We start from the raw sequence: 16,993 nt of genomic DNA on the forward strand, positions 1-16,993 counted from the left end.
CTCTGTAATCTTCTTCAGCCGCACAACACCCCCACCCCCCGAGATGTCTGCGCTCCTCAACTTCTGCCCTCTTGAGCATCCCTGATCATAACTGCTCAACCATTGATGGCCGTGCCTTCAGCTGCCTAGGCCCCAAGCTCTTGAACTCCCTCCCTAAACCTCTCCACTTCTCAACTTCTCATTCCTCCTTTAAGATGCTCCTTTAAACTTCCCTCTTTGACCAAGCTTTTGGTCATCTGCCGTAATTTCTTATATGGCTTGGTGTCAAATTTATTTGTTTTATCTTGTAATACTCCTGTGAAGCGCATTGGAACACTTTACTAGGTTAAAGGTGCTATATAAATACAAGTTGTTGTTGACTGCTTGGAGGGTCCTGGATGTCGATCTACTTTTTCGGGTTCAAGTGGCCATTTATAAATTGTTGAGCTTCCATCGGTTTGACTTGGTCATCTTTAACATTGTCGTATAATCACTACTGGGTCGTCTGCATTTGTTATATCATACATGCATAGTTTGAAGAGGTTTAGTAGTTAAAAAGGTTTACTGTAGGGGAAATGAATTTAGGGAGGGGGATGAACCGCCACAGGAAATGCGATCATCCCCTTTGACTGCAAATGTTGATTTCAACAACCCTTCCTTCCCTGAGCAAAAGAGCGAAAAACTCATTGAGACTCTGACAGAGTTGAGATTGAAGAACTGAGTAAATCCAAATCATGTCACCTTAGTGGTAGAGTATATTGGGAGTACCAGTGTAGGGCGAAAAAATTGCAACATTTCCAAATTAAGTTCCCTCAATTAAGGTCCATAATAAGATGTGGTGGAATAAAGAACAAATATGGACTCGAACTGAATGCTTGAGATGAGGTGAGAGTCACTGCCCCTGACATCAAGGCAGTATTTGACCGAGTATGGCATCAAGGAGCCCTAGTAAAACTGAAGTCAATTGGGACGAGGGGGAAAGTCTCCACTGACTGGAGTCGCACCTGGCACAAAGGAAGATGGTTGTGGTCGTTGGAGGCTAATCATCTCAGCTCCAGACTTTGCTACAGGAGTTCCTCAAGGCAGCATCATGGGGCCAGCCATCTTCACCTGCTTCATCAGTGACCTTCGCTCCATCTTCAGGTCAGAGATGATTGTTCTCTGATGATTGCACAGTGTTCGGCTCCATTTGCAATTCCTCAGATAATGAAGCAGTTCATGTCAATATGCAGAAAGACCTGGACAGCATCAAGGCTTGGGCTGATAAGTGGTAAGTAACATTGTACCACACAAGTACCAGGCAATGACCATCTCCAAACAGAGAAAGCAAAACCACCTCCTGTTGACATTTAATTGCATTACGATCACCGAGTCCCCCACCTTCAACAACCTGGAGGTCACAATTGACCAGAAACTCAACTAAATGCTGTTGCATCTGGACCAGGTCAGAGGCTGGGTATTCTGAGGCAAGTGACTCACCTCCTGACTTCTCAAAACCTCTCTACCACCTACAAGGCACAAGTCAAGAATGTCATCATCATCATAGGCAGTCGCTCAAAATCGAGGAAGACTTGCTTCCACTCCCAAAATGAGTTCTTTGATGGCTGAACAGTTCGATATGAGAGCCACAGACCCCTGTTACAGTTGGGACAGACATTCACCGAGGGAAGGGGTCGGTGGGGCTGGTTTGCCACGCGCTCCATCCGCTGCCTGCGCTTGGCCTCTTCATGTTCTTTGCGTTGGGACTCGAAGAGCTCGACGCCCTCCCGGATGCACTTTCTCCACCTCGGGCACTCTTCGGCCAGGGTCTCCCAAGTGTCAGTAGGGATGTTGCACTTTACCAGGGAGGCTTTGAGGGTGTCCTTGTAATGTTTCCGCTGTCCTCCTTGGGCTCGTTTACCATGAAGGAGCTCCGCATAAAGCATTGCTTAGGGAGTCTCGTATCTGGCATGCGAACTACGTGGCCTGCCCAGTGAAGCTGATCGAGTGTGGTCAGTGCTTCAATACTGGGGATGTTAGCCTGGTCGAGGACACTGATGTTGGTGCGCCTGTCCTCCCAGGGGATTTGCAGGATCTTGTGGAGACATCGTTGGTGACATATCTCCAGCGACATGAGGTGCCTTCTATACATTGTCCATGCCTCAGATCCATACAGTATCTCTCTCAGAGATACAGCTGCAACAACACCAAAGAAGTTCAACATCATATCGGACTGCTTGATCGGCACCTCGTCCACTAGCCTAAACATCCATCGCTGCCGTACAGTGGCTACAGTGTGTATTATCTACAAGATGCACTGCAACAACTTGCCAAAGTTCCTTCGGCAACCTCCCAAACCCACAACCTTCACCAAGGAGAAGGACAAGTGCAGTATGCGCATAGGAACACCATCACCTCCACATTATACTCCCAAGTCACACGCATACTGACTTGGACATATATTGCCTTTTCTTCATTGTCACTGGGTCAAAATCCTAGAACACCCTACCTAACAATATTGTGGGAAGCACCTTCAGCAGATGGACTGCAGTGGTTCAAAAAGGGTTACCACCAACTTCTTGGAGCACTTGGGAGTGGAATGTAAATGACAGTGTTGAATTTAAAAATCAAATTTTATCTTTTTTTTTTCTTCCTCCTTTCTCTTTCCCCCCCCCCCCCCCCCCCCACTCCCATTTCCTTTCCTGAAGGGGTCAACTCCTGCTGAGGTAAGGTTCCATGGTGCCAGTCATTGTCATACTCACTCAACTAACTATTCTTTTTGAGAGTCTGGACAGAGAATGTAGACAGGCTGTTTGACCATGAAGCTGTTGCAGCCCAGCCAGATTCTGTTGTTATCTGATGTGTACACCAATACCTAACATCACTGGTGGTTGGATAACAATGAGGAGCAGAAAACTGGGCTGAGTTTTCTTGTTTTTCCACCTTGGGACTCTTAGACCCGTTGTAGTCGCCTTGCTTCCACACTGAACTCCAGTGGGCCACTGACCCTCCCAATGCCTGCACCCAACCAAGCAGCAGGCCATCTACCATCAAGGGCGGGCCTCTCAGCGCCGAGCTTGCGGCCAACATCTCGCCATAGGCAACTCAGCTCATATAGCAGTGCCTGGTCTCCAGTCGTCTTGGACTCCCTTGCCACTGGACCAAGATCTTGCTCAGCTAAGTCCGTGTGGTAGTCGGTGTGCAACGACCACCCCACGTTAAAAGAACTCACGCACAGGCATCTTCCACTCATTTAAAATGAAGTTCGGGACCTGGAACGTCAGGACCCTAATGGTCAACTCCAACAGCGACAGGCTGGAACGCCACACCGCCATAGTTGCCCGGGAACTTAGACACTTTGACACCGGCATCGCCACCCTAAGCGTGACCCGGTGGGCAGGGGAAGGCCAGCTCAAGGAACAAGGTGGAGGTTACACCACCTTCTGGAAAGGGAAACCAGAGGAAGAACACCGCCTTCATGGAGTCGGCTTCGCCGTCAAAAATAAACTGATCGGCCGCCTCAAACACTCCCCCCCCCCCCCCCCCCACCCCCTGCGGGGTTAATGAACACCTCATGATCCTTCGCCTTACCCTATCCCGGAACCAATGCACCACAGTCATCAGTGCATAAGCCCCTACACTCAATGCAACGGATGAGGCTAAAGAGGGTTTTTAATTCCAATCTCGAGACATCCCTGTCCCGCATCCCCACGGGTGACAAATTGATCCTCCTGGATGATTTTAATGCCAGGGTCGGCAAAGACACAGCCCTCTGGGGAGGTGTGAGTGACAAAGAGGGGGTCGGGAAATCCAACTCCAACAGCACCCTACTCCTTACAAAATGTCTAGAACATGAACTCCTCATCACCAACACCCTGTTCCGCCAGAGGGACAAATACAAGGCATCGTGGCAGCACCCTCGCTCCAAACACTGGCACCTGCTGGACTGTCATTGTCCGAGCCAGGGATCGCAAGGATGTGCGCATCACCCGCGCCATGACGAGCTGACGACTGCTGGATAGACCACCGCGTAATCCGATCCATCATCAATATTAACATAGCCCCAAAGCACAGAGGACAGCAGAAGCAGTGCCGCAAAAAAGTTAATACCGGGGCACTTAAAGACCCAGCTAAGAGAGCCCGATACAGCCAGCACCCCGCAACCATTCTGGCGTGCCTTGATGACCCTGAGATGCTCAATGCCCACCGTGCTTGGTCTGCCCTCCAGGCCTCCATAACCAGTGCCTGTGAAGAGACACTCGGTTACTCAACCAGAAAACATCAGGACTGGTTTGATGAAAACGATCAGGAGATCCAAGAACTAATAGATCGTAAGCGCAGAGCATTTCTGAGCCTCAAGCAACAACCCAACTCGGGAGCTGCAAAGCAAAGTTATAGATGGCTCAAGGCTGAGGTTCAACAAAAAACCCGGGACCTAAAGAACAGGTGGTGGGTGGTGATACAACAACTCGCCAACAGCCACGACACACGAGGATTCTTCATTGCAGTCAAGGCCACCTAGGGTCCAAACTCCCAAGGCCCCATCCCATTCCTGGCCAAGAACGGGGAAACACTCCAAGGGCACCGAGGCTGTCAGGGCCCGCTGGAAGGAGCACTTTGAAGATCTCCTCAATCGAGACTCTGCGTTTGACTCGAGTGTTCACAACTCCATCCCGCAGCATGCTACCCGCCACCACCTCAGTGAAACCCCAACGCTGCACGAGGTAGGCCAAGCCATAAAACAGCTTAAGAATAACGAGGCTACGGATGCAGATGGAATTCCTGCTGAGGCACTAAAATATGGCGGAGAAGCGCTGTTGGCGCGGATACATGACCTCATCGCTCTTATTTCGAGGGAGAAGAGCATGCTGGCAGATCTCAGATGCAGTGATCGTGTCCATTTTTAAAAAGGGGAACAAATCCGACTGCGGCAACTACAGGGGAATCTCTCTACTATCAACCACTGGGTAGGTTGTCGCTACAGTTCTCCTCAACCGTCTTCCTGCTGTGGCTGAGGAGCTCCTCCCGGAGTTGCAGTGCGGATTTCGTTCCCTATGGGGAACGACGGACATAATCTTTGCAGCACGACAACTGCAGGAAAAATGCAGGGAGCAGCGCCAGCTCTTATACATAGCCTTTTTCAATCTCACAAAGGCCTTTGACACTGTCGACCGTGAGGGTTTATGGAGCGTCGTCCTCCGTTTTGGAAAGTTTGTCAACATCCTTCGCCTGCTCCACGACGACATGCGGGCTGTGATCCTCACCAGCGGATCCATTACAGACCCATTTCACGTCCGGACCGGGGTCAAACAGGGCTGCGTCATCGCTCCAACCCTCTTCTCAGTCTTCCTTGCTGCCATGCTCCACTTCACTGTCGACAAGCTCCCCACTGGAGTGGAACTAAACTACAGAACCAGTGGGAAGCTGTTTAACCTACGCCTCCTCCAGACCCAAGTCCAAGATTACCCCAACCTCTGTCGTTGAGCTGCAGTACGTGGACGATGCCTGCGTCTGCGCACATTGAGGCATAACTCCAGGATATAGTCGATATATTCACCGAGGCGTATGAAAGCATGGGCCTTATGCTTAACATCCGTAAGACAAAGGTCCTCCACCAGCCTGTCCTCGCCACACAGCACTGCCCCCCAGTCATCAAGATTCACGGCGTGGCCCTCAAACATGGACCACTTCCCATACCTCGGGAGCCTCTTGTCAATAAAGGCAGACATTGATGTGGAGATTCCACATCGCCTCCAGTGCGCCAGTGCAGCCTTCAGCCGCCTGAGGAAAAGTGTGTTCGAAGACCAGGCCCTCAAGCTTACCACCAAGCTCATGGTCTACAGGGCTGTAGTAATACCCACCTTCCTGTATGGATCAGAGGCATGGACGATGTACAGAAGACACATCAAGTTGCTGGAGATATATCACCAACGATGTCTGCGCAAGATCCTGCAAAACCCCTGGGAGGACAGACGCACCAACATCAGTTTCCTCGCCCAGGCTAATATCCCCAGCATTGAAGCATTGACCACACTCAATCAGCTTCGCTGAGCAGGCCACTTAGTTCACATGCCAGACACGAGACTCCCTAAGCAATTGCTCTACGCGGAGCTCCTTCACGACAAACGAGCCAAATGTGGGCGGTGGAAACGCTACAAGGACATCCTCAAAGCCTCCCTGGTGAAGTGCAACATCACCACGGACACTTGGGAGTCCCTGGCCGAAAACCGCCCGAGGTGGAGAAAGTGCATCCGGGAGGGCGTTGAGCTCTTCGAATCTCAACGCTGCGAGCGTGAAGAGGTCAAGCGCAGGCAGCGGAAGTTGTGTGCGGCAAGTCAGACCCACCTTCCCCCGACGAATGTCTGTCCCACCTGTGACTGGGTCTGTGGCTCTCGTGTTGGACTGTTTAACCACTAAACAACTCACTTTAGTAGTGGAAGCAAGTCTTCCTTGATATGATGATGATTGCTATGCTCATAACAAAGGATGAAACTGAGTACTGTGAACAATGAGCAAGTATGATTTTAGCTCCTTTAATAAGACTCCAGAGTGCAGGTACCTCGTGGGTGACCTGCTTATATATCATGCTCCCAAGGGATGCTGGGATCTCTTGGGACTCCGACAGGTAGGTCCTCTGGTGGTAGTGTAATACAGGTTACAAGGGGTTAAATACATAACAATGATGATGCTAATACTATGGCTGAGATCAGCAGTTGCCAGTTCTGAGGAAATGGTAGTTGCCTTTCTAAATCATGTAGTGGCTATCTTGTGCAACTGAATAAATATGTTCATTCATGAATGAGAAGTTCATACTTGTGCCCATGTATTCAGCAATGTTTATAGACCGAATGGTGCTGTAGATGCAGGACATCCTAAAAAGGGAGGGAGAACAGCCAGTTGTCATGGTGCACATTGGTACCAACGACATAGGTTTTTTAAAAAAAGGGATGAGGTCCTACGAGACGAATTTAAGGAGCTAGGAGCTAAATTTAAAAAGTACAGCAAAATTCTCAAGGGTCAAAGTGTAATAAAAAGGCAAGCCTGAAAGCTCGGTGCCTCAATGCGAGGAGTATTCGGAACCCAGGAGAGGGCTCGGAGCTAGTTAGAGTGGGTGAGAGCGCAGATGAACAGGACCCCAAGAAAGAATGCAAAAGGCAGGAGGCAACAGAGCAGAGTAGCACTGGGATAAATGTAAACCACAAGGTGATAGGAAGGGACAATATATATGAATATAAAGGGGCTGCATGAGGGGTCAAAACTAAAAATCATGGTTTAAAAACTAGTATTAAAACACTCTACCTAAACGCACGCAGCATTCGAAATAAAGTAAATGAGTTGACGGCACAAATCATTACAAATGGGTATGATTTGGTGGCCATTACTGAAACGTGGTTGCAGGGTGGCCAAGACTGGGAATTAAACATATTGGGGTATCTGACAATTCGGAAGGATAGACAAGAAGGGAAAGGAGGTGGGGTAGCTCTGTTAATAAAGAATGATATCGGGACAGTTGTGAGAGATGATGGTGGCTACAATGAACAAAATGTTGAATCATTGTGGGTGGAGATTAGAGATAGTAAGGGGAAAAAGTCACTGGTGGGCGTAGTTTATAGGCCCCCAAATAATAACTTCACGGTGGGGCAGACACTAATCAAGGGAATAATGGAGGCATGTGAAAAAGGAATGGCAGTAATCATGGGGGATTTTAACCTACATATCGATCGGTCAAATCAAATCGCACGGGGTAGCCTGGAGGAGGAATTCATAGAATGCATACGGGATTGTTTCTTAGAACAGTATGTTACAGAACCTACAAGGGAGCAAGCTATCTTAGATCTGGTCCTGTGTAATGAGACAGGAAAAATAAACGATCTCCGAGTAAAAGATCCTCTCTGAATGAGTGATCACAGTATGGTTGAATTTGTAATGCAGATTGAGGCTGAGGAAGTAGTGTCTCAAACGAGCGTACTATGCTTAAACAAAGGGGACTGCAGTGGGATGAGGGCAGAGTTAGCTAAAGTAGGTGGCACAATTGAGGAACAGTGGAGGACTTTTAAGGAGCTCTTTCATAGTGCTCAACAAAAATATATTCCAGTGAAAAAGAAGGGCGGTAAGAGAACCAAGGAAATAAAGGAGCGTATCAAATTAAAAACCAATGCGTATAAGGTGGCCAAGGTTAGTGGGAAACTAGAAGATTGGGAAAATTTTAAACAACAGCAAAGAATGACTAAGAAAGCAATAAAGAAAGGAAAGATAGATTACGAAAGTAAACTTGCGCAAAACATAAAAACAGATAGTAAAAGCTTTTACCGATATATAAAACGGAAAAGTGACTAAAGTAAATGTTGGTCCCTTCGAAGATGAGAAGGGGGATTTAATAATGGGAAATGTGGAAATGGCTGAGACCTTTAAACAATTATTTTGCTTCGGTCTTCACAGTGGAAGACCCAAAAACCATGCCAAAAATTGCTGGTCACTGGAATGTGGGAAGGGAGGACCTTGAGACAATCACTATCACTAGGGAGGTAATGCTGGACAGGCTAATGGGACTCAAGGTAGACAAGTCCCCTGGTCCTGATGAAATGCATCCCAGAGATGGCGGAAGTTATAGCAGATGCATTCGAGGAGGCGGGAGCTCGGAGCAGCGCGAGTCCGGGGTCGGCGTGAGGCCAATTAAGGCCAGCGGGAGTCGAGCAGTTCGAGCAGTCAGTCGAGGAGGCGGGAGCTCGGAGCAGCGCGAGTCCGGGGTCGGCGAGAGGCGTACCGGTGCAGCTACAGGGAGAAGGCAAAGATACAAAGGTGACGTCACAGCCTAGGGGGTAAGTGATTGGCTGGTGATTGGTGAGTAGTTTTTCTTTTTCTTCTTATATTGGTCAGTAACTTTTAACATTGTTATTACCAGTTTAAGTGTATCTAAGGGTTAATTCATGGCAGGAGAGCTCGGTCGGGTGTTATGCTCCTCCTGTACCATGTGGGAACTCAGGGACACTTCCGGTGTCCCTGACGACTACGTGTGCGGGAAGTGTGTCCACCTCCGGCTCCTGACGGTCCGCGTTGCGGAATTGGAGCTGAGGGTGGATTTACTCTGGAGCATCCACGATGCTGAGAATGACGTGAGTATCACGTGTAGTGAGTTGGTCTTACCGCAGGGAAAGGGTCCACAGCCAGATAGGGAATGGAAGACCAGCAGGAAGAGTAGTGCAAGGAAGGTAGTGCAGGGGTCCCCTGTGGTTATCCCCCTGCAAAACAGATACACCGCTTTGAGTACTGTTGAGGGGAATGACTCATCAGGGGAGGGCAGCAGCAGCCAAGTTCATGGCACCGTGGCTGGCTCTGCTGCACAGGAGGGCAAGAAAAAGAGTGGGAGAGCGATAGTGATAGGGGATTCAATTGTGAGGGGAATAGATAGGCGTTTCTGCGGCCGCAACCGAGACTCCAGGATGGTATGTTGCCTCCCTGGTGCAAGGGTCAAGGATGTCTCGGAGCGGGTGCAGGACATTCTGAAATGGGAGGGAGAACAGCCAGTTGTCGTAGTGCACATTGGTACCAACGACATAGGTAAAAAAAGGGATGAGGTCCTACGAAATGAATTTAAGGAGCTAGGAGCTAAATTAAAAAGTAGGACCTCAAAAGTAGTAATCTCGGGATTGCTACCAGTGCCACGTGATAGTCAGAGTAGGAATCGCAGGATAGCGCAGATGAATACGTGGCTTGAGCAGTGGTGCAGCAGGGAGGGATTCAAATTCCTGGGGCATTGGGACCGGTTCTGGGGGAGGTGGGACCAGTACAAACCGGACGGTCTGCACCTGGGCAGGACCGGAACCAATGTCCTAGGGGGAGTGTTTGCTAGTGCTGTTGGGGAGGATTTAAACTAATATGGCAGGGGGATGGGAACCAATGCAGGGAGACAGAGGGAAACAAAAAGGAGACAAAAGCAAAAGACAGAAAGGAGATGAGGAAAAGTGGAGGGCAGAGAAACCCAAGGCAAAGAACAAAAAGGGCCACTGTACAGCAAAATTCTAAAAGGACAAAGGGTGTTAATAAAACAAGCCTGAAGGCTTTGTGTCTTAATGCAAGGAGTATCCGCAATAAGGTGGATGAATTAATTGTGCAAATAGATGTTAACAAATATGATGTGATTGGGATTACGGAGACGTGGCTCCAGGATGATCAGGGCTGGGAACTCAACATCCAGGGGTATTCAACATTCAGGAAGGATAGAATAAAAGGAAAAGGAGGTGGGGTAGCATTGCTGGTTAAAGAGGAGATTAATGCAATAGTTAGGAAAGACATTAGCTTGGATGATGTGGAATCTATATGGGTAGAGCTGCAGAACACCAAAGGGCAAAAAACGTTAGGAGTTGTGTACAGACCTCCAAACAGTAATAGGGATGTTGGGGAGGGCATCAAACAGGAAATTAGGGGTGCATGCAATAAAGGTGTAGCAGTTATAATGGGTGACTTTAATATGCACATAGATTGGGCTAGCCAAACTGGAAGCAATACGGTGGAGGAGGATTTCCTGGAGTGCATAAGGGATGGTTTTCTAGACCAATATGTTGAGGAACCAACTAGGGGGGAGGCCATCTTAGACTGGGTGTTGTGTAATGAGAGAGGATTAATTAGCAATCTCATTGTGCGAGGCCCCTTGGGGAAGAGTGACCATAATATGGTGGAATTCTGCATTAGGATGGAGAATGAAACAGTAATTTCAGAGACCATGGTCCAGAACTTAAAGAAGGGTAACTTTGAAGGTATGAGGCGTGAATTGGCTAGGATAGATTGGCGAATGATACTTAGGGGGTTGACTGTGGATGGGCAATGGCAGACATTTAGAGACCGCATGGATGAATTACAACAATTGTACATTCCTGTCTGGCGTAAAAATAAAAAAGGGAAGGTGGCTCAACCGTGGCTATCTAGGGAAATCAGGGATAGTATTAAAGCCAAGGAAGTGGCATACAAATTGGCCAGAAATAGCAGCGAACCTGGGGACTGGGAGAAATTTAGAACTCAGCAGAGGAGGACAAAGGGTTTGATTAGGGCAGGGAAAATGGAGTACGAGAAGAAGCTTGCAGGGAACATTAAGGCGGATTGCAAAAGTTTCTATAGGTATGTAAAGAGAAAAAGGTTGGTGAAGACAAACGTAGGTCCCCTGCAGTCAGAATCAGGGGAAGTCATAACGGGGAACAAAGAAATGGCAGACCAATTGAACAAGTACTTTGGTTCGGTATTCACTAAGGAGGATACAAACAACCTTTCGGATATAAAAGGGGTCAGAGGGTCTAGTAAGGAGGGGGAACTGAGGGAAATCTTTATTAGTCGGGAAATTGTGTTGGGGAAATTGATGGGATTGAAGGCCGATAAATCCCCAGGGCCTGATGGACTGCATCCTAGAGTACTTAAGGAGGTGGCCTTGGAAATAGCGGATGCATTGACAGTCATTTTCCAACATTCCATTGACTCTGGATCAGTTCCTATGGAGTGGAGGGTAGCCAATGTAACCCCACTTTTTAAAAAAGGAGGGAGAGAGAAAACAGGGAATTATAGACCGGTCAGCCTGACCTCAGTAGTGGGTAAAATGATGGAATCAATTATTAAGGATGTCATAGCAGTGCATCTGGAAAATGGTGACATGATAGGTCCAAGTCAGCATGGATTTGTGAAAGGGAAATCATGCTTGACAAATCTTCTGGAATTTTTTGAGGATGTTTCCAGTAAAGTGGACAAAGGAGAACCAGTTGATGTGGTATATTTGGACTTTCAGAAGGCTTTCGACAAGGTCCCACACAAGAGATTAATGTGCAAAGTTAAAGCACATGGGATTGGGGGTAGTGTGCTGACGTGGATTGAGAACTGGTTGTCAGACAGGAAGCAAAGAGTAGGAGTAAACGGGTACTTTTCAGAATGGCAGGCAGTGACTAGTGGAGTGCCGCAAGGTTCTGTGCTGGGGCCCCAGCTGTTTACATTGTACATTAATGATTTAGACGAGGGGATTAAATGCAGGATCTCCAAATTTGCGGATGATACTAAGTTGGGTGGCAGTGTGAGCTGCGAGGAGGATGCTATTAGGCTGCAGAGTGACTTGGATAGGTTAGGTGAGTGGGCAAATGCATGGCAGATGAAGTATAATGTGGATAAATGTGAGGTTATCCACTTTGGTGGTAAAAACAGAGAGACAGACTATTATCTGAATGGTGACAGATTAGGAAAAGGGAAGGTGCAACGAGACCTGGGTGTCATGGTACATCAGTCATTGAAGGTTAGCATGCAGGTACAGCAGGCGGTTAAGAAAGCAAATGGCATGTTGGCCTTCATAGCGAGGGGATTTGAATACAGGGGCAGGGAGGTGTTGCTACAGTTGTACAGGGCCTTGGTGAGGCCACACCTGGAGTATTGTGTACAGTTTTGGTCTCCTAACTTGAGGAAGGACATTCTTGCTATTGAGGGAGTGCAGCGAAGGTTCACCAGACTGATTCCTGGGATGGCGGGACTGACCTATCAAGAAAGATTGGATCAACTGGGCTTGTATTCACTGGAGTTCAGAAGAATGAGAGGGGACCTCATAGAAACGTTTAAAATTCTGACGGGTTTAGACAGGTTAGATGCAGAAAGAATGTTCCCAATGTTGGGGAAGTCCAGAACCAGGGGTCACAGTCTGAGGATAAGGGGTAAGCCATTTAGGACCGAGATGAGGAGAAACTTCTTCACCCAGAGAGTGGTGAACCTGTGGAATTCTCTACCACAGAAAGTAGTTGAGGCCAATTCACTAAATATATTCAAAAGGGAGTTAGATGAAGTCCTTACTACTCGGGGGATCAAGGGTTATGGCGAGAAAGCAGGAAGGGGGTACTGAAGTTTCATGTTCAGCCATGAACTCATTGAATGGCGGTGCAGGCTAGAAGGGCTGAATGGCCTGCTCCTGCACCTATTTTCTATGTTTCTATGTTATAATCTACCAAAATTCTCTGGACTCTGGGGAGGTAGCAGCGGATTGGAAAGCAGCTAATGTAACACCTCTGTTTTAAAAAGGGGGCAGACAAAAAGCTGGTTAGTTTAACATCTGTATTGGGGAAAATGCTTGAAGCTATCATTAAGGAAGAAATAACGGGACATCTAGATAGGAATAGTGCAATCAAGCAGACGCAACATGGATTCATGAAGGAGAAATCATGTTTAACTAATTTACTGGAATTCTTTGAGGATATAACGAGCATGGTGGATCGAGGTGTACCGATGGATGTGGTGTATTTAGATTTACAAAAGGCATTCGATAAGGTGCCACACAAAAGGTTACTGCAGAAGATAAAGGTATGTGGAGTCAGAGGAAATGTAATGGCATGGATCGAGAATTGGCTGGCTAACAGAAAGCAGAGAGTCTGGATAAATGGGTCCTTTTCGTGTTGGAAATCGTGGTTAGTGGTGTGCCACAGGGATCGGTGCTGGGACCACAACTGTTTACAATATACATAGATGACCTGGAAGAGGGGACAGAGTGTAGTGTAACAAAATTTGCAGATGACACAAAGATTAGTGGGAAAAGCGGGTTGTGTAGAGGATACAGAGAGGCTGCAAAGAGATTTAGATAGGTTAAGCGAATGGGCTAAGGTATGGCAGATGGAATACAATGTCGGAAAATGTGAAGTCATCCACCTTGGGGGGGGAAAAAAACAGTAAAAGGAAATATTACTTGAATGGAGAGAAATTACAACATGCTGCGGTGCAGAGGGACCTGGGGGTCCTTGTGCATGAATCCCAAAAAGGTTAGTTTGCAGGTGCAGCAGGTAATCAGGAAGGCGAATGGAATGTTGGCCTTCATTGCAAGAGGGATGGAGTACAAAAGCAGGGATGTCCTGCTGCAACTGTATAGGGTATTGGTGAGGCCGCACCTGGAGTACTGCGTGCAGTTTTGGTCACCTTACTTAAGGAAGGATATACTAGCCTTGGAGGGGGTACAGAGACGATTCACTCAGCTGATCCCGGAGATGAGGGGGTTACCTTATGATGATAGATTGAGTAGACTGGGTCTTTACTCCTTGGAGTTCAGAAGGATGAGGGGTGATCTTATAGAAACATTTAAAATAATGAAAGGGATAGACAAGATAGAGGCAGAGAGGTTGTTTCCACTGGTCGGGGAGACTGGAACTCGGGGGCACAGCCTCAAAATACAGGGGAGCCAATTTGAGTTGAGAAGGAATTTCTTCTCCCAGAGGGTTGTGAATCTGTGGAATTCTCTGCCCAGGGAAGCAGTTGTGGCTAGCTCATTGAATATATTCAAATCACAGATAGATTTTTAACCAATAAGGGAATTAAAGGTTACGGGGAGCGGGCGGGTAAGTGGAGCTGAGTCCACTGCCAGATCAGCCATGATCTTTTTGAATGGCGGAGCAGGCTCGAGAGGCTAGATGGCCTACTCCAGTTCCTAATTCGTATGTTCTTATGTTCTAGATGTTTGGTGCACTTTAAGTTCTGGTGCTGAGAAATATGTGACTGCTGTGGGCTGCACTACTGTGGAACTGAAAACGAAAGGGCTTTCATTCTGTATTCAAACACAGACTGGGGAGATAGAGTAAAGCAGCTGCACAGACAACTTTCTGGGGCTGGGTTCACATTCTTAGCATAATATACTCTCAAGTCAGATCATATGGTGCCTTTACAGCAACTTTTAATTTATATAGCACCTTTATTAAACAAAAATGCCACATTGTAGGAGGGATGACCAAAACCCCATTTGTTTTGAGGAAAGAGAGATGGAGAAGACAAGAGGTGGTGTGGAATAGCGGAGATTTGGAGAGTATTGGAATAGTCATCATCATCAAAGGCGGTCCCTCGAACGAGGATGACTTGCTTCCAGGAGTTCACAGATGTTTCGATGAAGGACCCGATGTTCCAGTCCTAAACTCCAATTGAGAGGGTGGAAGATGCCTGTGCTAGGATTTTTTTAACATGTGGTGACCATTGCACATCAGCCACCACACGGGCTTGGTCCGGTGACGAGGATTAACCAAGACATCTGGTGACCAGCTCTGCTGCACAGGCCTAGTGCGCGCACATATCGCAGTGTGGGCTGGCCCGTACCCTCATCTGTCGCACCTCCGCCACGATCTCGCGCCGCTCATCCGTCCCGACCTTCCCACTCCTCTGTACCTGGGTCCTGACGCTGTTCCTGCTCACACTCCAAAATGGCGACCAAGGTTGTTTTGATGTCACCCAGTCGTCCATCTCAAAATCGGCGCATACTTGGAGCAGCTCGCGCTGGAGGTTGAAGTGGTATGCCACTCGAGCTCTTTCATCTCCCGACCTGTGGAGCTGTTCTGTCACAGGTCGGGGGGTCACGATGTGGAATAGTCAAGTCTGGAGGTGGCAACGGTATGTATTGTAAGGGTTTCAGCAGCAGAAAGACTGAAGGGGCGGAGATGGCATGAGGTCGGAAGCTCAACTAATGGTCAAAAACTGATGTCATCATCACATGTGGAAGCTGACCCCATGTCTGTGGGTGATGTAATTAAACATTGCAAGGCACTTCACATAAGAGCGAGCAGATACAGAGCAGGTAAAGAAGAGATGACCAAAAAAGAGACCCAATAGCAAGGGTGAAGTGGGTGGGGGAGTTGAAAGGTAGGACGTATACAGCTGAAAAATCTCCCACTGAGAGGAGGGGCTGAAGGTTCAGACTCTTGGCACCGTGAGGAGGGAGGCTCGGCTGTGGAGCACGGTCTGGATGAAGTTGAGGCCATCGTGATTAATGGACAACGATTTTGAAATCTGTACACTGGGGGGAGTAGTAGATGTCAATGGCTCAGGGTGATGGCCGACTGAGGCAAGGTGTGGGCGGCAGCTTTTTGGATCACTGACCTGACTCTCCATTCAAACTCCACTTGTATTCCTATACTTTGGAAGCTGTTTTGTCTCAATGGAAAAGCAGTCGTATAGTGTTAACACAAGTGGTTGAAAGCCTTCTACTAAGGAGGTTGAGTTGCTCTTGCCATAACAAAAACTTCCTTTGTTGTTTTAGTATTAATGATATAGAGATTTGCAGCTTGTAAAATTTACACGTAGATTATTAGTAAACAAGATGTTGCATCTTTTAGTTCTGTTTTTAGGGTTCTTTTGCATATTTTAAATTGACTCTCATCAATCTGTAAAATGCAGCTTTCTCGTTCCCTGTGTACTGATGTGCTGTTTTGTTAAAATTCTTGTGTTTTAGGCACCCATTCCAAAGACTATTTTGATTCCAGTGGCGATTCCGATTTCAAAGTCGACTGTTTCCCGATTCCGCAATAGTGTCGAGGGTCTTAACCAGGAGATTGAGAGAATTATTATCAGGGAGAGTGGGGACAAAGAGGTGCAGATGATGATTGTAAGTGTTTCTTTATCCAGAGTGCCCTCTGGTGGCAAGGTACTTTAATAATTCAGACCAGGCTATATTGGTATTTATTTAGTTTGTTTACAAATAGATGCATATTGTGTGGTTACTAGCAAAAGCCTTGTCCAAAAGCTGTTCAGAAAAGCACAGGGCTTAGTATCTGTACGTTTTCTGCGTGAGCATATTTATTTTCAGTAAAATTAGTGAATAACATCAGATCTGAGATATTGAACTAATTCCATGCTTAATGAATATCTGGCAGTTTCAGAGAACAACAGTGGTGCTGCAAATTTCAGCAAAATGCTCCAATTTGTTAGGGCTGCCACCATTTTCTCCAGGCAAAATGACAGGCGCAGGGTGGGTCCTGCTCATTCATGTATCAAGCCCTGTGCAGATCCCACTCAAGCATGCACAGAACAGTTTTGAAACATATGGATCAGAAACCTGACTTTAATTGTCCAGTTTTCAGATACAGTACTAAAGGTACTGGCAGCAGCCCCAAAACCAGACTCATCATAGTTTGTGGACAGTTGCAATGAAAGAATCAAGTAATAACTTGCTATCATCAAGTTTGGTGTATCTATTTTATGTCTGTCTGTTTTGAATGGAATTCCTTCAGATAGCTTAGGGGTTTAGTACAATAATTATACTGAATTCAGTGTGTATTCC

At 47.3% G+C, this 16,993-nt stretch overlaps 1 protein-coding gene across 2 annotated transcripts in view; it reads left to right on the top strand.

Annotated features, from left to right (window-relative positions):
* Window positions 1–16,993, top strand: part of fam117bb (family with sequence similarity 117 member Bb) — a 289,990-nt gene that overhangs the window by 227,409 nt on the left and 45,588 nt on the right. The window contains exon 5 of one of the 2 annotated variants that reach the window (XM_070876236.1): window positions 16,166–16,318. The exons of the other annotated variant lie outside the window; for it this stretch is intronic. Within the exon in view, the coding sequence (XP_070732337.1) occupies window positions 16,166–16,318 (153 nt within the window). The remainder of the gene's footprint in view (window positions 1–16,165; window positions 16,319–16,993) is intronic. 2 annotated transcript variants of the gene reach the window in all.

Source organism: Pristiophorus japonicus, chromosome 3, assembly GCF_044704955.1.
Source record: "Pristiophorus japonicus isolate sPriJap1 chromosome 3, sPriJap1.hap1, whole genome shotgun sequence".
NCBI classification, from domain to species: domain Eukaryota; kingdom Metazoa; phylum Chordata; class Chondrichthyes; family Pristiophoridae; genus Pristiophorus; species Pristiophorus japonicus.